This window comes from Melanaphis sacchari, unplaced genomic scaffold (assembly GCF_002803265.2).
Source record: "Melanaphis sacchari strain LSU unplaced genomic scaffold, SCAv2.0 Contig178_pilon_pilon, whole genome shotgun sequence".
NCBI lineage: Eukaryota > Metazoa > Arthropoda > Insecta > Hemiptera > Aphididae > Melanaphis > Melanaphis sacchari.
The window spans coordinates 612,858-634,107 of NW_020270843.1; the positions used below are offsets into that span (position 1 = coordinate 612,858).

General features: G+C 32.6%; 3 protein-coding genes across 4 annotated transcripts; all 3 read right to left on the reverse strand.

The window, feature by feature from the left end:
* Nucleotides 1–1,231: 1,231 nt before the first annotated feature.
* Nucleotides 1,232–8,246, reverse strand: LOC112592494. The gene is made up of 6 exons (XM_025336559.1): nt 7,989–8,246; nt 5,006–5,424; nt 3,974–4,176; nt 3,588–3,854; nt 3,204–3,498; nt 1,232–2,179 (listed from the first exon to the last, which is right to left on the reverse strand). The coding sequence occupies exons 2-6, from the start codon at nt 5,405–5,407 to the stop codon at nt 1,805–1,807; spliced, it is 1,542 nt and encodes a 513-aa protein (XP_025192344.1). The 5' UTR covers nt 5,408–5,424; nt 7,989–8,246; the 3' UTR covers nt 1,232–1,804.
* A 619-nt stretch (nt 8,247–8,865) lies between these two features.
* LOC112592498 lies at nt 8,866–18,458 on the reverse strand. 2 transcript variants are annotated; one of them, XM_025336563.1, is made up of 4 exons: nt 18,387–18,458; nt 13,022–13,430; nt 10,628–11,181; nt 8,866–9,100 (listed from the first exon to the last, which is right to left on the reverse strand). In XM_025336563.1, the coding sequence occupies exons 2-4, from the start codon at nt 13,412–13,414 to the stop codon at nt 9,046–9,048; spliced, it is 1,002 nt and encodes a 333-aa protein (XP_025192348.1). In that variant the 5' UTR covers nt 13,415–13,430; nt 18,387–18,458; the 3' UTR covers nt 8,866–9,045. The 2 variants fall into 2 exon arrangements, with proteins under 2 accessions (XP_025192348.1, XP_025192349.1); XM_025336564.1 differs by lacking the exon at nt 18,387–18,458 and adding an exon at nt 15,129–15,216.
* On the reverse strand, nt 15,228–18,375 carry LOC112592495. The gene is made up of 2 exons (XM_025336560.1): nt 15,899–18,375; nt 15,228–15,317 (listed from the first exon to the last, which is right to left on the reverse strand). The coding sequence occupies exon 1, from the start codon at nt 17,328–17,330 to the stop codon at nt 15,909–15,911; it is 1,422 nt and encodes a 473-aa protein (XP_025192345.1). The 5' UTR covers nt 17,331–18,375; the 3' UTR covers nt 15,228–15,317; nt 15,899–15,908.
* Nucleotides 18,459–21,250: the final 2,792 nt, after the last annotated feature.

The following is a 21,250-nucleotide window of genomic DNA, read 5'->3' on the forward strand; positions in this document are numbered from 1 at the left end:
AGAAGAGGATACTATAGAGGCGACTGTGATACATTAACCACGTGGGTAAAATATTTGACGCGTTGACTAATCCATATTTGTCTACAGCAGTATTCTTACATGCGGTTAACTACGATGTTGTTAGCCAATTAGTTTTAGGAAAACTGGTCGTTTTTACATGCCATTTTTTACGATTTTTCTGATTCTTGATTAAATTGTTTACGCTTTATTGTCCACTAGTCTATCATTATAATTAGTTTAGTGATTTTACGAGCTTCTTCATCTTCTTTGACTTGACGAAATTAATCGACTGCTTTCTGAGGTTACGTAAGCCCGCAAGCGTAAGACGTTCATCTATAATATTTATTGGTTTCTTGTAAGAATGTATGTTTTCATTACACGGCTCTTCAAATATTATCTAGAATTCATTGTTCTTTGGTGCGTATGAGGGTTTATAAAAATAAAAAATAAAATCTTTGTAAAACAATCACGCTTTGTGCCGTGTATGACGTTATATTTAAATATAATATGATTTACAAATGTGTATTATTGTCGTTTCGTTTTGTATAGCATATAAATCATAATATAAAATGGTCTTCAATAATAATATAATATTTCATAAAATTTACATTTTTAAAACTTTGAATAAAAAACATGCTTAATGGAATGCACTTAATTAAAACAAGTGTCAGCTGTCGGGTTGATTTTGGCTTGTGTATAAGTTATATTTTTTTATCAGAAATAAATGATGAGAAAATATAGCGTATTTTCAGTTCTAAAAAATAGTAGGCTTTATTGATTTTTTGTTTGCTTGCAATTGTAAATGTATTCAATATTTTTAGTAAAAGTATTTGATTTTTACGGCGTGGTTGGTAAAGTACACTTTGTTAATGTGTCGGCTTCAAAATGTTAACGTCAATATGTCAGGAATTGCAAGGTAGGGAGAGTCTTTGTAAAGACGAGTGATATTCTATATGATATATATATATATATATATATATATATATAATATGTTCAGTTATTAATGGATATTGATGTTTATGTATTAAGGCGTCAAAATTAATACTCCGGGCTTAAAATTTAAAATACATTTATTTTGAAAATAATTTAATATTTATTTAAACGTGATACAACATAAAAAATGAATATAAATATATTATTTAGCGTAATAAAAAAAAAAATAAAATAAAAATAATAATAAAATATTAGTGAATATAATATTATAATAATAAGAAAAATATGTCAAAAAAAAAAAAAAAAAAGAATTACAAAAAGTCTTTAAATAAAAAAAAGACTACACTGATCAATGCAATATTTAAGAATAATTTCTGATGGTCGGAATATTTGCCTAGGTATACATTTTTAATATATATTATTTTACACTCGTATAATGCGTAGTGGATGTGTTTTCAACACATATTATCTTACTTATATGCATATTATTTTATTACTTGGCGTATGAAATAGTCAGTACTTAGAAAAAATAACGCTTTATAATAATATATATATATATATATGAGTCCGAATAATAAAATGTTTGTAAAAGCTTATTGAATCGTTCGCGAAATAAAAATGGTATTACAATATTATAATAACACTATTGTTATTACTTATTAAATAATATGTTCTAATATCGTATTAATAATTATCGGCCTGACTTCTGATTTTCTCGCGTTATCGTTTTTCGGTCGCGCGCGCTGTCGACGGATTGGTCGACCGGACGGTTTTCTCGTGTCCGTCTAATAATAATAATATATATAAAAAAAATGATATTATTATTATTATTATTATTATTGTGTCGTTGACACGTCGTGACAGAGTCACTCTACACGTCCGGGCTGTCCATCGGATGCCTGCAGTCGACACCACCAGGCATGTCCGCTGACCTGGCCACCAGCGCTTCGATGACGCTTAGCTCTTGCAACTCGCCTTGCTTCCGGTGCTTGCGCCCGCTCCTGCCCGCAGCCGCTTGATTGTCGCTGGGCTTCATGAACGGCTCGTCTGCCGCGGCACCGGCGTCGTCATCCGCGCACCACTGGCAAGTCATGCGGGCGTCGTCGCCCACCTTGACCGTCTGGTGGACGATCAGCAACGTCAGAAACGACACGGCGAACAGTATGCCGGGCACGGTGACGCCCACCATCAGTTCCCACCACGTCTTGTTCAAGTCGAAACGGGCCAGCGCCGAGAACGAATCGTTCTGAATCAACAACAACGACAAAAACAATAAACAACAGTGAACCGCGTGTTGGCGTTCAATCGTTATAACTCGTTGCAAATTCTCAACTTAAATCTAAAATTCGATTCCACCTTGAAATTTCGATAATTAGATTTTCATGTCGTACAGTCAATCTTGTCGCGTGGTAAATTTAAATGTAATACACGATCGAAAACGAATATTTTACAAATCCCTCTTTAGCCATGGACATTTTTTTTTATGCTGAGAAACACTTTTTATCTTACGAAATATTCGAGGTCTGCACACATAACACAAAACATATAATAAAATTGTATAACAAGATGCAATCTTATCAAGTCAAATAATATCTAATTTTTTTTATTATTTTAGTTTTAGAATTTCGTTTTATCACGCAAATGCTTTCGTAACAAGCTAAACATACAGATGATATTTGTTTAATTTTAGTAAACCAACAGTTATTGATTTATTTCTTTTAAATACGCGACTTTTATCGGAATTATTTCGTTTTTATTAACTGACATATTATTTAACATAGTGGTAAAAAAGACGTACAATTTATGATGTATGCTATATATTTATGTTAAGTACGTTATCGAAAATTGACTTATAGTTAACAGGTGCACATCGGACACATTCATGTGTCTGTATATAATATCATTAATATTTATTGCCGTGGATTAAGCGTTCGTTGGCGTTTGGCAACTGTTTTAAAAACTTTTATTTTAACGTAAAAAAAAAAAAATAAAATAGCGATAATTTTCTATAGCCGTCCGAAATATAAATATACATATACGTGTAAAAATCTCGTTTTATATAGGTATATAAAAAAACGATTTGTTCGTTGGTCTACTTAATAACTAATATAAACATTACTACGACAAACGTTTTGAAGACTCTTGATCTAGCCACAACTCCTACCCTATTCTCCCGTATTTATGTATACGGCCGGTACTAGGATTTCATATTATTATAATGTGGAGAACCAATAACATAACACTAACACTACGTGACGTATGTACTTTACCTTTGTATAAAAACACGGGAACCGGCTCAAGGCCGTGTGGTTATCGCCGGCCCTACCATGCGTGAAGCTAAAGTCTCTACACTCGTTGCGTAACGTGTTCACACACCCCTGCTGGTTGATGTACAGTCTGCTGGAGTTGTAGACGGTGAGGGCAGATTGGGCAGGCACGAACGTGTTGGTTTCATCAAGTGGCCGGTCGCTGGCTTCGTATATCGTCCAGAATGTCGTGAAGTTTATATATAGCTGCGGCATTTGCGATTCATTGAGCACGGTACCGTTGATGCAGTCATAGGCTCTGGTGGCGTGAAACAGTATGACGGGAAAAATGAAAAACAAGTTTTAAGGGCTAACCCAATCCAATCTAACCTAACTTCCAAAACTCACCTGAGAGAGTTGACGCTGTCTTTCGTTATGCCGTTACAGCTGGCCATGAATATGCCAATAGTCGAGTTATCGTCTGTCCAGATCTCTTTGGGCGTCTCAAGCGGTTCGCCGTGCGCCGCATTACCGTTTGCCTTGTTATACGCTACCACTCGCTGACAGTCGCCCGTGTGGACCGTGTCCCCCAGTCGCAGGAATACGTTCACTCCCGTCGTCGTGATTTTGTTACAGTACCGGTCACAGTCAAATGGCCATTTAATCGTGAAACAACTTGAAAACGCCAAAACGAAAAAGTTCTTTTTTTATTATTCATTACACATAACCCCGTGACGACCGTCTGCGTTGGTATGATGCAGGTCGTCCGCGAGTCGGAAAAATCCGGTTTTTACCTCCCGTTGTCACAGATGAAATAACCGTTGAGCTTCAAATTGTCTTGGTCGCTGTTGATCGGTGATCCGCTCTTGTTGTAGTAACATTGGTACAGTTCTGACATATTGGAACAATGGCCCAACCTACAGGCCATGATGCCCGTGAGGCCCAGACACTCTTTGTTGTTGTTGCAGTTGTACCGCTTCAGCGTATCTGGATTTGCCTGCCAAAAAAAAAAAAAAAAAACGCGCGAGTTCAGACAACAGAGTTGCATATTTTACACATTTCATGAGCCGGCCAGTCGTAACGGACCGGTCGATCATTGCAGAGTATGCGTTACCGCGTTTTTTTATTTATTTGGACTATAATTTTTGCAGATGGTCGACTTGAAACACATTTGTTATACTATAAATGTCTATTATACTCGATATAACTTAATATTATATAGAAGTATAATTTTATCGTCTACGCTAATACATCGGGGCTATTCGGTGATAAAATATATTCTCGTTTTGAATAAAAATAATAATTGCGTCCCGGTTATTTATTCAATCACGAAATGCCGCGTGCTAAACCGGGTAAGGTTAGGTTTAATTATATAACTATATATCGCTCTACTGCATGTAATACGTGTATGTATATAACGGCAATGTAAAGTTTTAATACAATTTTTTTCTGTATTCCCCACGGTCGACCTATATGACTTGCGTGACGGAATTGTATTTTTTTATGGACGGAAAGCACGGCGTTTTATTCGAAATGTTGCACATACCTATAAATACATCAGAGCTTACGTTTGGTTTCGACGATAAATATAAATGTTCGGCTTTAGGCGGGTTATACTTAAACACGATGACCACAGCACGTGGTTACGGTGGTTTTGGATGCGGTAGCGGTGCCGGTGGCGGGATTAGTCGACCGCGGGTCGAAATATATTTTACATGTATAAACAATAAGTTGTAAAACACGCAATAACGACGTGGCCGAGTGTGGGGAGAAAAAAAATACGGAAACAAAAACTTAACACCGACAGCGGATTTTTGGAAACTTGCCTGCGGACATGAGACGCTCGTGAGCCGGGTGCAGTTCTCAACGCCGATTTCGGTGCCGTTTTGTCGCACCGTAACCATGTACTGCGGACAGTTGCCTGACGGTTTCGTCAGACACCACTCGCCGCAGGACGCCCACTCACAGTTGTTGGACACCGTCGAGTTGATTGTCTGGCACATTAGCGGCACAGTCTCGATGGCTGCATTGAACGCCTTGTAGCCCGGCACGTAGATGGCCACCGACAGGTACACCAGTGACACTGAGCTGAGCACGAACGTGAGCTGGCACACGCATATCAGACCGCATATGTGCCTGTCCAGTTCCGGTATGGGTCTCGGGGGTGGTTCGTGTTTCTTCTTCCGGTTACTGCCACCGCTGTTTCCGCCCCGGTCTTTGGCCGCCATAGAACTTTGGTGATTTCCTACGTTGGCATGTAGATAGTAAACGGTAAGCTTATGATATAGGTGTATAATAATATTATTATGATATACCTACCAATGATTCATTATGTTATGAACATTTTTTTTTTATAACTCTGACTAGTCCTATTTTTGTTATTGTGTTTTCGTCTTCTATTTGTGTGCCTGACACAATTGTTGTGTAATCGGGAGCGTTTAAAAGCTTTAAAGAGTTAAAAAAAGTTCATTCATTCCTTGTGCATAGAATTCTTTGATATTTTTCCAATCGGTATATTTTGTCATATTTAAAAACGGTGTAGTGTTAAATAGATTGTGTGTACGAGTGTATTGAAATACTAGGTTTGTTCGAATGAACTTTAGTGATTGGCATCTACTGCCGGCGCAGTGTTTAAAAGATAAACGTTAAAAGTCAAAAATCGATTGTTTAATTAATTTTTACTTGTGTAGGTACTTAAAATAATTAAATATGGATATATATCTATATTATATTTACTTAGTTAATGGAAACGTTACAACCTTCAGTATTACTACACTAAAAACAAAGTTAATGATTAAAAAAATACTGGCCATTGTCTTTTTAAATTTACTTTCCTAGACTTAATTATTGTTTGTTATAATGTATTTAAATTTTGCTTATATTATTGTTTATTTAAATCGATTAAATGTTTATGACAATATTATAACGCTAACATTACATTATGGTATAATAATTTATATACTATTATTTTGTGTAAGCTATACAATTCGGTTAAGTATCTAATTTGGCTAGTGTCAGGTTATTGACCCTTAAATTATAATAGTGTATTATTATTATGATTACATGTGACCTTTAAGTATAAGCTTAGCTTTTTTGTAAAATGAATCGAGTATACCAAACAGTTTACTTAGAAAACGAAAATTATAATGAAGTAGATAACAATTTTGTTTATGGTTTGGAATAGACTTTTTAAAGCTTATTATCTGCAAATATGCATTTATGAAGAAATTCAATATTTTTAATTTTCAATCTTTTGCATTATAAATGAATATAGATGTATTATTTCATGATTTTATACATAGATGGAAAATAATAATAAGTGTATTATTCTAATATATTTATTTATATTATATTAGTTATTATTACTGTCATATTTTAAAATTAAAAATAATTTATATTTATCATTCAACTATACGTTATGATAAGTTTTCCATAATATGAACTATTTAAAAGGAAACTGTAATACCTATGTAATACGCTATCAATATTGGAAATAGATTATGTTTATCTTGGTAAAAAGTATTCGTATACTAAATAATCCATATACCTATACTTTATATTATGTAGTGCTAGTGCATTAAATTGTGTGTATAGGTAAACGAATTATTTAATATATTAAACTTTGATAGTTTTAATTATTAATGAAACTTATCAAAATTGTTCGGTGACAGCCTTGTTGGGTGGTTTGCAAAATTTTCTTTCGTGGTAGTTATTAAGAATTTTTTTATATTTAGTAAAAAAAAGTGTAAAATGAAACCGAAAGTTATCGTTATACTTTAAAAGATGAAAATTATATTTTTAGATTTGTTTTTAATGCACTACAAACTTAAATATTTTTTTAACGTCCCTTAATATAAAAGTAAAAAATTTTAAAATTTGTTAATATGATAACTAAGGCTAGGATTTATATGCAATAAAAAAATTGTAAAATATGTATTTGATTTATTAAAAATATGCAATTAATATTAAATACGCCAAAAAATATGAAATATACACTTAAAAAAAATATTACGTTTAAAATTAATTGTCCAAAATATACAAAATAAAATCACTACTGTTTATTTTATCATGAGGTGATTCGTGAACATTACTTACAAAAGCAATAAACAGAAGTTAGAAAAAAAATATACTGTTGCATATAAATCCTAGTCCTAGTGATAACTATGCAATTAATATTTTTCTAAGTAAAATTAGAAAATGTTAAGGTATAATTAAATAATTGTTGTTTTATATTTGAAAATAAAGACCAACATTATTATTTAATATGTTATATCTGTATTTGTATTTATTGATAAGTGATGATTATAAACTAATAATAATTTGCCCGGACTTTGATGGCTATTATCACGGTTGTCAATTTATTAAAAAAGTTTATTAATTAATTAAAATTTAGTAAAAAAAAAATAAAAAATAAAAAAAATAAAAAAGAATATTGTTGGCAATTTAAATTAGGTAAATTAAAATACAATATATCATAAATTTACAAAATATATGTATAAGTAGAACTTAATATAAAATACGCTTTGACCAGGGTTTAAATTCATAACTTGTTATTTGCTTATTTTAATTTTAAATTAATGAGGCCCAGTGTTACTTTTTAAATTAATATAATATAATAATTTTAGGATACATACATATGTTTATTCGAAATTGAAATGAATACTTATTTGGCAGTGAAAAATGATAATATTGATAACATAAGATTACTTGTGATTAACCGTCATAATATTACAGCTACATCACACATACATATTTATGTTTATAGAGCGATGTTATAATATAAAAATCATTGAAATGGTGTATACTTACAGTTTTGTTCGTTTCTTGAGTATTCTGTCGAATGTTTTGGTGCATATCAAAATTGAAATATATTTTAATTACAATTTTTGTTTATCTGGTTTTTTTTCGTTTCATATATCTTTTAGAAATTGAATTTACCGTTGATCTGTTTTAGTTATTTATATTTATCGATTATACGATTTACCCTTACATGTATGCCGATACATGTCCGGTCGAAAACTGTTGCATTACAAAAGCATATTTGAACGGAACACGTAATTCCAATAGAGTGACACTCCCCTGTTTATTCGATGCCGCCAGCGGGGAACGGTTCTAACCACAACGAACCCTGGTGGAGGTTTTTCTTTCTGCACATGTCAGCCCCTCTCTTGTACTGGGTCAAATCGATTGTATTTAAGACGATCTCGCGTTGAACGTCCCAATGAATTAATGTAAGCATTATGCTTGCTGCAGTGGTAAACAATATCAATACATCAGTTTATGCCTATAGAACAGCAGTGCAATCAAAACGATACACATTATTTTTCTGAAGTAACGATCTATACTTATTTGGGCGTGCATTATTATAGGGTAATGATAGTCGTGGAATGTACTCAAATTCAAAACCTTATAAAGTTTATTTCATAAACATTTTATGTATAATATATATAAACAGTCATTTTTATATATATGTATTAAATAGACAACTTATTTACGAACAAGCAGCAAAAAATATATTTTATAATTATATGTATGTACCTATATTATAATTATACGTCTAATAACTATCATAAAAAGTGAAATATACATGTATAAAAAATAATGTATTTAGAATTAAAGCGATTTGTTTTTGTAGGATTTGTAAATAAATATAAATTCATATTAAGTAAAAAAAAAAAAAACATTTTTAGATAGAAAATAGTTTTTGGCGTACACAGTTATTTAAATTACATTTGGGTGAAGTTAAAGCGGAATACAAACGTAAGTATAAATATAGTTAGACCGAATTAGTGAACTGAAAATTTAGCACTCGCGCCTGTGCCTGTAAAAAAGCCATTATTTAATAGCAAATGCGTGTGTCTATTGATCAATAATCGCCATCTTCTTCGTCTGTGCTGAATGGTCTTTTGGACAATTTTCTCCTGTAAATATTTGGGATAAAAATATGTTTTTAGATACATAAAATATTATTCTATTAAATAACAATTAATATTGGGTGTAATTTGTATAATACAATGTACAAATAAATAAATAATTTTTTTATTTTTACAATTTAATTTAAAAAAAAATTAAGAAAAAAGTATAATCATTTGAATTTATAGTATTCATTTTTATGAACACTAAACCTTGGCATAGGTCATTAGCAGGTGCTGAAATTTATTTATTTTTAATTACATTAATTTTTTTTTTTTATAAAAATTATAAAAATTATTTCATTAATATGGCATTTAGTAATACTTTTTTTTTTGAAAGGTACAGTGATTGCTTAAAATTATATTGGTGTTGCGTTATTTTCTTTTTTACTTAATTGTAAACGTTTTACTTATTTTTAAAAACCATAAATTGAATGATTTTAATATGAAAGTAATAAAACATAATTGCGTTTATATATTGTTTGAAACTTTCTATTTCTTTACTTAATTTAATTTAAAAGTTAAATACTGTGATTTTTATTTTTCATTTTGGAATGTTTCCAAAAATTTTTTTCATGAAAATCTTTTATACACTTTTATAGAGTGTAGTATAAATAAGAGTATATATGTTGGACATTAAACTTAACATTATAGCATTGTCGACGACAATAAATTGTCGTTATTGTCGAATAAATAATTTATAAGTTAAATTCTATGTATGTAGTTGTTATAAATGTATAATATATTATATTATATCTCTAATATAATGTTAGACGTATACAAGGAGTAGTATAATGATTTTATGAAATACATTTCATTCGGGTCGTCTGTACGATATTTTCTTGGTTTTGTTTGGTTCGTTCGGTATTATTATTATTTTTATTACATTTATGTGAACCATTTTTCTTTTATCGTACAATTTTAAGTTAGATTCGATTGTGTGTGTTGCGTGGTACGACGGTAGACAAAATTTTACGTGAAACTACGTATATTTAAAACGCGTGCGATCGCTGTAGTTATGTAGCACTACTGCAGTCAGATATATGACATATGAAAAATAATTTGTATATATATATTTATATTATTATTGTGTATTAATATTGGTTTAAAATATTATGCTATCATAATAAAAATAGATGTCTGGATTGCATTAACAATATTTAGTTTGTGAATAAAAATATATCTATGATCATAAAAAGTTGGTTAGGATCGCGAATTTGTGATTAATGTAGTTGATGATAAAAAAATAATACAGTCTATAGCAGGGATTTTGAACCGTTTTCGAACTGTGTTTTGCTATTAGTTTTATTAGTTTCAATAAAAATGCACATGTTAGTAATATATATATATGTATTATTAATATTTCGTAGGGGTATCTTAAAACAATTTTTTTTAGGGCCATATAGGGGTGATAAACAAAATCGCTAAAATGGCACACTTCGTCGTGCCATAGGTTTGATTATGGTCACGAGATTGAAATAAACTCAATAGGAGTGCCGGCCGATTATCTATGCACAATGAAAAAGAAATGCTCACCTGATCACTAGTTGTGGGTTTTCATTTTTAATCGCCGCCGTCTTTCTCTTGTCGACCATAAACTCTCTTCTGAGTGCTGGACAGTACCAGTAACACAGCACCGTGCATGATAGGACAAAAAGTGTCCAGGGTATGACTACGGCGGCTACAAGGGTCTTGATAGTGTGGTGCCAGTCGTAGTCAGCCACCACCCTATCCGGGTAAGCGCGGCTGTAGTAGCACGGGAACACTTTCAGAGCGACTTTCGACTTCTCGTCCACTTTTTGCCCTCGCCTGTCTACTGCCGTCGTTTGCTGTGTTCCGTCAGATGCGGTTTCTAACAATATTGGCGGAGAAGGTGGACCGGGTGACGTGTCATTACCGTGCCTGTACAGTTCTCGGGTCACCGGCTGGTTGATGTGGTTGAACTCAGGGATATCCTCTTGATTGATGTGACCGTACTTCAGAGCGAACGTGGTGCAGTTAACAAACGGTGGATAACCGCAGCCTTCGGTGTTCACCAAGAACCGGACTACCGTACCTGCCCATTTCAGCGACTCGGGGGACATATGATCCTACAACACGTCAAAATACTTCTTTACAACGTTATATCGGTGTATTTTGATAATCAGAATTAATATTGATTGTTGAATGTACTGCAATATAATTATTAGGCGACCATGTAATAAATATATGATAGCAAGTACGTTATAATATTAGACAGAACTTTGTAATCCATTAGTTTTTATCGTCTCATGAAAATAAAATCCTCTTAATCGTTTGTAAGAGCGATCGAAGATTGGAGAGATTTGAATGAAAGAAAGAATACCTTAAAGTATTAAAATGATATGTATATAGATAATTTATATAAATATTCTTTGTAATTGATTTCATAACAATTGACGTTAGTGAATTTATAGTTAATTTTTTTATATACATATTATTTTTTAAATATAAAGTATTATTACTGCAGGAGTTTTTTTCTCATGTGACAAATGAAATTAGCTAGAGCGTAGTTTATATCAGTTAACTTAATAATAAACATTTATTGGTTACCGGTTTCGGATTCAATCACCACATAATTTATTAATCTTTATGATGGTTTTTGTTTAGGTAACGATGAAAAGCGTCATATATTTTAGTCGTTTCGCATCGTTCACAAAAATTAAAAATTCATTTTAATTAGTTCTAAAATTTTATAGTTTTTGACATTAACCTTTATTATATCGTTGCTCATAAGACAGCCCAACGTTGATCAATTATTTAAGCTTAAGACGTCAAAGTTTTACAATGTTTAAATTAATTTATTTTATACCATACCTATACTTTTTTCACATCAAAAATTTCTTATTTGTTGTTCATAATAGTTAATAGTTTTTTTTACGTTATCTTATGTTAACAGTTGAGTCAGATACACAATACACATTCTTTAGAATTTTTAACGAATTTATTGCTATTGTTTTAATTATATGTAGTGAATATATAGTTAATTGATTATCTTCTTTTGTTTCATTAGTTTTTAGTTTTGACATTATTATTAGGGTATAAAAATATATTTATTTATAAATAATTTAAAGCACTTATTGCATTTAACCGATATTTTAATAAAAATATGTATGAATAATGAATATTGAATATGAAATATCTTTATGTGCATTTGAACTATGTATTACTTTTCTATTAAATGTATTTAAATTAAATTCGTGGATTGTAAAATAGTAGAATAGAGAAATATTTGTTTTTATTCTTAAAGTATTTACCATGAATTTTTCTATTATTTTTTTTTTTTTAATACTTAATATAATTAATAGGTTTTAGCGGAGATATTTTTTCAAGTTTTTTAATTTACAGTTTAAAAATGATTGTTTCTAGTTTAAAAATAATTCTTGCGATAATTTGCGATGATTAGACACATTATCACTAATGCAATTGATCAATCGTCAATATAAAGAGGTTTTATCCATCTACCTACATGATACCCTGAAGTGGATTAAAGGGGGAGCAGAGGGGGCTCAGTACTCTCTTTGACAATCCTATATTTGTGTAATAATGTGAGTTGATGATATTTTAATTGTTTTAAACTTTTTTTATAAATTATAAATTAAATTATACTTTTAAATTTTTCATATTAGAAAAATTGAATTTATTCTTTATTTCAAGGTCTAACATCAAATCCTGAATATTGTGTTTACAAAATTAATATTAAAAATGTAGGCCTCCCCCCTCAAAAATAAATCCTAGATTCGCTACTAACAATGCTTACTCTGATGACCGTACCTAACCTATCGTAACCTATTGGTGTTTGCATTCAACACGTTTTTTTCAGTATTGCTTATGTCTCTATATAAGTAGGTATAGTTGCCAAATAAAAAAAAAACGCAATTTTTTATAAGTATACACTCTTTGGTTTCGTGCCTGTTTGTATTGTTGATACGGCGTCAGTGAATAGTTGACGGTGATCTGATGGCACCGCGTAGTGGCCGACGTGCAGCCTTCCCGGCACGAGGACCACGTACATTTGCTCAGGCCCGCCGCGAACACGTGCTCATGAAGCGCGCACGTGCCGGGCTCGGGTGCATATCGGGCGATCAGTCGGGACACTGCCGGGTCGACAACGAACGGCACGAGGAACAGGAACACCATAAACGACAGCACGGCCGTAGTGCCGAGGCAAAGGCTCACTTTGGGCTTAATGCGCTGACAGAAGCTGTCTTTAGCCGGTTCGCCTAGCAGTCTCGACCCTTCGTCCTGGCTGGGCTGCCTACTCCGCATCTGTTTCTCGTCGTTGGCGACTGCTTCAGCCATCATTTTGTTTTGTTGCTATCTGTCGGGGACAAAAGAAAAATAAATCACTGGTGTTGATGATTATAGGTGTGCGTATTTCAACTGTGGTCGGTTGATCAGTATTTTTTAGGTAATTGATCCGTGTATACATAATATTGTAAAAGTGTTTGAAAATATGCAAATCTAAAGGTCTAGACGACGCAGGGAAAGCGTACCTCCGTATGTATACCTATTTGCATAAAAATTCAAAAAATTAAAATTTTAAAAGTCTAATAAGTAGCTTAAATATAAAATTTAGTCAGGTCTGCTTGTTAAATCACTCTGTATATTTTATAATATGAAATCAATCAAATTATCTTGGGAATAAAATGTATTCAAACAAGATAATACCTATTTATTTTATTCATTAATTTCATTTAATTTTCAGTCATTTATTTTTGAATTTCATCTTTACGATTCCACATATATTTTTACTAATACACAGTAATCAAACAAATACAACGTAGTAATAACATATTTTAATAGTTGATTTTGAACAGTTATTGATTTAGCCTGATGTAAATTTTCATTTGGTAATTTTTAAGTTTTGTATTAAAAAATTTTTTCGTGAAATATATAAGTATAAATATTTAAAATGATATTCAACTTTTTGCTTTGAATAATATATTTCATATATGCTAAAATTTACGTATTTACCTATTTCTTTTAATCATAGGTATTTATTAATAATCATGTGGAATATTTTTAGAATTTTTAAAATCACTTGGATTGCATTTTTAAAACTATTAACTATAATAAACTTATAGTATGATTAAAAAAAAAAAAAAAACATTTTAACAATATAATAATTTATCGTGTATATTTATAAGTATAATTTACGTCGATTCAATTATTGTTAAGCAATATTAATTATGCGTACATATAATTATATTGAATACGAATATATATATTTTATATTAGCTGTTCGTTTTAAAAAAATGTCAAAGGGCATATTGTTATTAACAATATTATTAAATAGCTTGCGTGATTAATCTTGTTTACAAAATTGGTGCAAATCACATTATTCTAGACCATATTTTATTGATACGGGCGAGATTTTTTATAGAACAACGACAACGTAAATAATACAATATATAATACATAAATTTAAAACCTTGATCTATAAGCGCATCGTTTTAAAACTATACTTATAATTAATACTCAATTACGTTCTATTTATACCACTAAAAATGCTTTTGTATACATGTTGGGCGTATATGCACTATTGTAAACATTATAACAATATTTAACGTATATAATATAACAATACAATTATAGATTACAATTAATACAAACTTAATATTGAACAATTTATTATTTCAAAATGGTATCTTATAGTATAAAATTATATATTATATAATATTTATGCGCACCTATACTGTTTGTATATAATAATTATTAATTATATTTTTGGTGCTATTGCTTTTTTGTTTTAAAGTATAACAAATAATATGTCTTGTCGTATATTTAATACACACACACACACATAAATAAATATATATATATATACAATATACATATATAGATTTAAATTAAGCTTATTGTTTAATATTATCGTGTGTAAAAAAAATATAAATTTTTCAAAAATTAGCGACGCAATAAGGGTAAGGATGTGTCAAATCACAAATATTTATTTATGTGTAAAGTTTGCGAAGTGCATTGAATTATATTTAAACGAGTGAATATAATTTAATCTCACTAGTAATAGTTTTTTTTTTTTAATATTTTAACAATCACGCGTTCCCCTCACTGATCCAGATTTTTGTCATGTATGAAGCTTATTTTTTAATGTAAGCTGTCCGGATCATGGTGAAATGTAAGCTCTAATAGTCTGGCAACGAATACATCTGTTGCTGACGAGTAGGGCTATCTTGTAAGAGGGGAATGCCTGGAAAAAATAAACAACAAACATAGTTAGATTTGACGAAACAGAAAAATTATACAGTATTTTAGAATTAATAATAGTTTCCTGGACATAGATATATTAGTAATTTTCATATTAGAATCATATTAGGCGTAATAATACTATTATTGTAATATACAAGATAACATAGACGTTCTCAATACTTCAAAGAATTGGGATTGAAAATTGTTTTTTAGAGGGAGCTGTTGTCCGAGGACAACAATAGAATAAAAATATGTAAATAATACACTTGAATTGTATTAACTTTTTCATTATAAATAAAGAAAATGAGCCGATGATGATAAATACTATAGCGGAACTAGCAAGAAAATGTGATTTCATGATTTGTGTAATACTATAGATTATTAAATTTTCCACCGATTCATAATATCAAAAACGGCTCGAATATCTCCATTTACCGTCATAAAGTGGCTGAAAAAAAAGCCAGCCCGCATCAGTGAAAACACTGGTGATATAAGTAATTCTGGACGGAAAAGGCGATTTTTGTTGACTTATACGATTGGTATGACTCAATACGTGATATTATTATGCTGTGTTGTACTCACGTAGCGAATCTCAGAGAGACGTGTTGTCCAAGTCGACGGTGGATGGTCGGCGGCCTGCGATGCTGTCTAGCTCGCGGTCATTGAGCGGAAACAGCGTTCTGATGCTTTTGCGCTTGAATCGCATCTTGGCGTCGTCGCCTACCTCGACCGTCCGCTGGCAAAGGATGAGCGTTAAGCAAGATATGACGAGCATGACTACCGGTACCACGGACGCTACTAGGAACTCCTTGTAAGTGCGGCCCAGATCGAACCGAACGACGGCCAGCTCGGGTATGTCGGTGGCGTAGTAGCATCGAAACCTGGCGCGGGCGTTGTGATCGGAACCGTCCTTGCCATATCGCCGGATAAACACGTCGCACTCGCCGCGGAGCGTGTTAACGCAGCCCTCCAGGTTGATGTGCAGGTGGCTGTCTTTTGCGATGAGCAGCTTGTGTTCGCGAGGCGCCACCAAATCGCCGGCAACGATCGGCCGGTCGTTATGCGCGTTTAGATTGGTCAGGTGCGAGAAGTTTGCGAAGTCGGCCAGCACGTCTTGCCGCAGCAGCGACCCGTTGACGCAGTCCGTGGCCAACAGATCTCCAGCGGACCCTCCCAACACCACGCTCATGCACGACGCGATCAGCACGTCGTCTTGTTCCTCGGACCATATCCGCTGACGTCCAGTGCTGCTTCCGCCGTCGTCAACGTCCCGTGGTAACGGGTCGCCGTCCATGTAACCGGGCAAGTGAGCGGCCGCGTCGCACCGCGCCAAAAACGTCCGATCGCCGCTCAACACGATCACGTTCTTGTTCCTGGTCGGTATGTCTACGCACCGCCGGTCGCAGTTGTACGGCTCCAGAATGCGACTGCACTCTCCCCGCGTGCAACTGTTTAGGCCTGCAATGGCCATGCACGTGATCTTTCCCCGATACTCGTTGCATTTGAGCGGTGGCTCCGTGTTCCGGAACTCGCACCGGAACGCGTCCGTGATGTTTATGCACACGCCGTCAGTGCAGTTGAACGTACCGGTCAGCGTCTTGCACTCGTCTCGAATGCACGTGTACCGCTTGGCGTTCTCCGGGTCGAACCCGAAGCACGTTTTGTTGACGACGTGCGAACAGTTGTGCAACAATAGCGCCGACCCGTTTTGCCGGATGTTGACGTAGATCTGCGCGCAACCGCCGGACGGCTTGCTCAAGCACCATTCGCTGCACGAGCTCCAGTCGCACTTCTGCGACGATACGTTCCTAGTGGTGGTGCATACCACCGGATCCTCCAATATGCCCGACTTGAACTCCCGCATGGTCGGCATGTATATGGCCACGGTCAGGTACACGATGGCCACGCTGCTCAAGACGGCCGTCATCTGGCACACGCATATCGTGCCACATATCCGAGTGTCCTGCGGTGGAACCACCAGATCTTCGACCGGTATCGGTTTCTTTTTCGGCATGATCGCGACCGGCACAATGACGACGTGTTATAATATGCTATGCGATATTGCCGTGAAACCCCGTGGTCGTGGCCACTGCCTGAACCGCCCGACACGGTGACGACGACGACAAAAATAACAACAACAACAACAACAACAACAATGGTACACCCCCCACGCGTGATACCGCCGAACGCGAATAACCAGGCCAAACGCAGTGGTGCACACGTATCAAAGGTGGCGCGGCGGCCGGGGTTCACCGTCGCAGAACGGACCGGCGCCTCGGAATCTAGACCGCCGCGGAAAAATCAATAAATCCAGACCGTCGCGCGAACAGATAACCTCGACGCCAACTTTTGTTATCACGTTTTCGGCTGTGTTTTTTTTTCCGTTCGCTGATAACGATTTGGGCTCGTTTTCTGTTTTTCGTTTTTCTAATAATCATGACTTCGCCGTTCGTACGCTTCCGGTTGTTGGTTAGCGACATTGCCCTGCCGTCCGCTGCTCACCGAAAATATTAGAATTGACGCTATATCGTCGATATAATACCGCTTCTGACGACCCCGAGCTCAAGGCCAACAACTTAAACTTTTACTATTAAAAATTATCCACACAAAAGCTTTACACCACACGATATCACGCCGTTATCACGACCTTTTGTGATTAGGTCAATGTCGTCATTTGTATAATATGTGACAAGTATATCTATTGACTACCTACCTACTTTTTATGATTTTTTGATACGCAAATCCCGTTCTGTCGTATAATACCCTACGAGTTATTATTAATTATTTGGACCTATAATATAAAATTTATCTTATATACGAACAGTATAAAATTGAGAAACGCATTAGTATGATATATTATCATATAATATACGCCTTTCTACCATTAAAGAATCCGATCACGATTTAAATGTCAAAAACACACGAAACCATCGTATGCCTGTAAGTGTAAGCTACCGATCATATCGTGTATGACGATATAATATGATTACTTTTACAACGTACAATAGTATTAAATATCGTCGAATAAATTATAGTATTGTTATTAGCGCGCACGTGCTATAAATCTTACCGGGAAAGCTTGCGACGTTCTTGTTATGTCTACGATTCGGTTTAGTCGACTGACGGACTTTTGTGATCTGACCAACAAGCCGTTGGCGAGTGTTCGGGCGCTATCTATACATCACTTGCGTGAGTGGTGGTAATACGTCTAGTGTTTTACTCCGAGGGAGAGACGGTCTTGGCAGTTTTTGACGTTTATAGGTAGAGCCACGAGTTTATATTACACGTCCTCGTCTAGTCAAATTATTGTAAAATCGACACGATATCACACGTCGTCTGTTAATTATTTTTATGTACTTAGTTTTTGTTTGAATTTGAAATATTTGTATTTTCTTATGAGTCTAAATGTCGCGTACTATTTAATCAGGGGTGCGCTCGAAGGGAAGTTAAATAAATGTATCGATAACAATTGTGAATAAGATTGGTCGTCTACATGGATGAACTTTTTTGTATTTAAAAATCCCTCCCTCCCCCACTGTATGTGGTTGTATGTAAATAATAATCGGAGGACGAGGCACATTATTTTGGACGAATGAATAAAGCTAGCCTCTGCAAAAGTTTAATAAAACGTTCACCTATGGGTATTCTGCTGTATCATGCAATTAAATAAGGAAAATCATTAATAAAACGATACATGTTTACTTGGGTCCTCTTTACAACGATAAAATAATAAACATCGATGAAGAATGCAGACAATACGTCTTGGTCGTTGCTAACGAAACACTAAATGTCAAAGAAAATGTATTTATCTATTTCGACACCTCTCATTTATAATTTATAGAGGGATGTACAACAAATATGTTTGATTTTTTGTTTTCGGTTATTGCAGACACACTATATAATACAGATTTCCTTTATTTTGTTTTCTACTATAAAATTTTATTATAGTCGCTTAGTATTGAAATTCAACGGTCTAGGATTTTGACAACCATTTTCAATAAAATATTGAATATCATTGTATTTATAAGCAATATAAAAAATGGTAAGGTATGCATTTAATTTTATTATATTATGTTGAAATATGCAATAAAATAAATAACGAATTTATCGATAACTTTCAAACTATCATTAAGTGAAAGAGAAGTATCTTTTATAAGTTTTAAAATAAATTATATTAAGTTACTTTTTATATAAGCTAAATTATTTATGTTAATTGAACTTTTTTTAAATAAATCCATACAATTTTTACATTTTTTTCATCAAAGACAAAATTACCGTTTTTACTTAATTGAAATTAGGAGCGTTATTTAATCATTACACTGTACTTTAATTTAAAAAGGCGTACCTAACATAAATCGTGCTATTTTTGTGTTAATACAGTTAAAAATAAATATACTAAAATATGCAAAATAAACAATAGATTGTTTGTTTCAATATTCATGGAATTACTAACCAAATTTCTAAAATAATGATATACAAAAAACATACTAATGTATATTATAAATCTAAGTTTCAGTTATTTTGAGGAGTATTACATTTTTTTTTTTTTGGTTGAATAAATAAAAGAGATATTTAATAATATTATCAGTAAGCGTGATGATGTTCATCTTATAATCATATGCAAAGGTTGGGTACCATCAAATTCAGGTACGAGCACCTTTCAATAGTTGCAAGGTGGCCTCATTCACTCTTGAATATATTACAAAATTATTTTACGATGGAAATGCAAATATTTCATTTTGGTATTCTATTTGGAAATATATAACTATAGTATGTTTTATTTGTATTGAAAAGTTTTTTCAATATTTTCTGTGTTTTATAAGAGTAAAAGTTTTTAATTAATTGTGTTAAATAACTATTTTGTAAAAATTTGTAATTTATAATCGTTAAACAGTAGGTATAATATTTATATATATATATATATATATATATATGATAGACTACCAAGTGATGTAGTACAACATTAAAGTGTATTATTTAATATTTATAAAAAAATTTAGTATAATGTTACCGAATCAAAGAAAACAATAGCTGAATAAATTATTATTTCTTGTTCAACAATTAATAGTTTTTTATTTTGTTTCTACTTTTCAGACTATTTGAATTCGTCCGATCATAATTTATTGTTTTTTAATTATTTCTGGAACAAGATAGCTATGATTATACATTATTGTAAATTTCTTTTTTTATCAGTACTTGACATTTTTATATGCTTCAATTATTTCTAATGGTATTTTTTTTTATTGATTAGATAACCAATGAAAAAGTAAATACTAGATGGATTATGTTGTATTGTTTTTATAATATTTTAAGTTATTACTTATAGTTTTAGAAAACTTTAAAAATCATAAAAAATATTGCTAATGTTTGCATGATTATATTTATGGTGTAACATCATATCTTCGTAATCCTTAGTTATTTTATCGTAACTCAGTGTAATAATCATAGAAGTACGTGATTAAAATTGAAAATTTATTTTATTTCGTAAGCACCGATAAATATGTAAATTCTATAATTTTTTTCTGGTCCGTTCACTTCACATTCAACTGTTATAGCATAATAAAATAATGACATTAAATATAATTAATACTTTTTTTTTCAACTACATATTATTGTGTACATCATTTTAGTCTTTAGAAACTAAATACTCGATTAATTTATATAGTTTTCAATATCCATTACAAATGTATTGTTTAACTATTTGTTGCAAATGTTATAAATTGTTCTTTTATATTTTAGTGGGTTTAAAATATGTTAAACATAACGAATATGTTTTGAAATTAAATCAGTCTACAGGGTTTGATTTTATTTACAAAATAATATTGCTTCTTATCATAAAAATAACGGGGAAGAGAGTACACTTGTTATTATAAATTTAGTTTGACAGACAGATAGGAAATGAAAATAATAATATTTTGTATTTGACAAATTTTT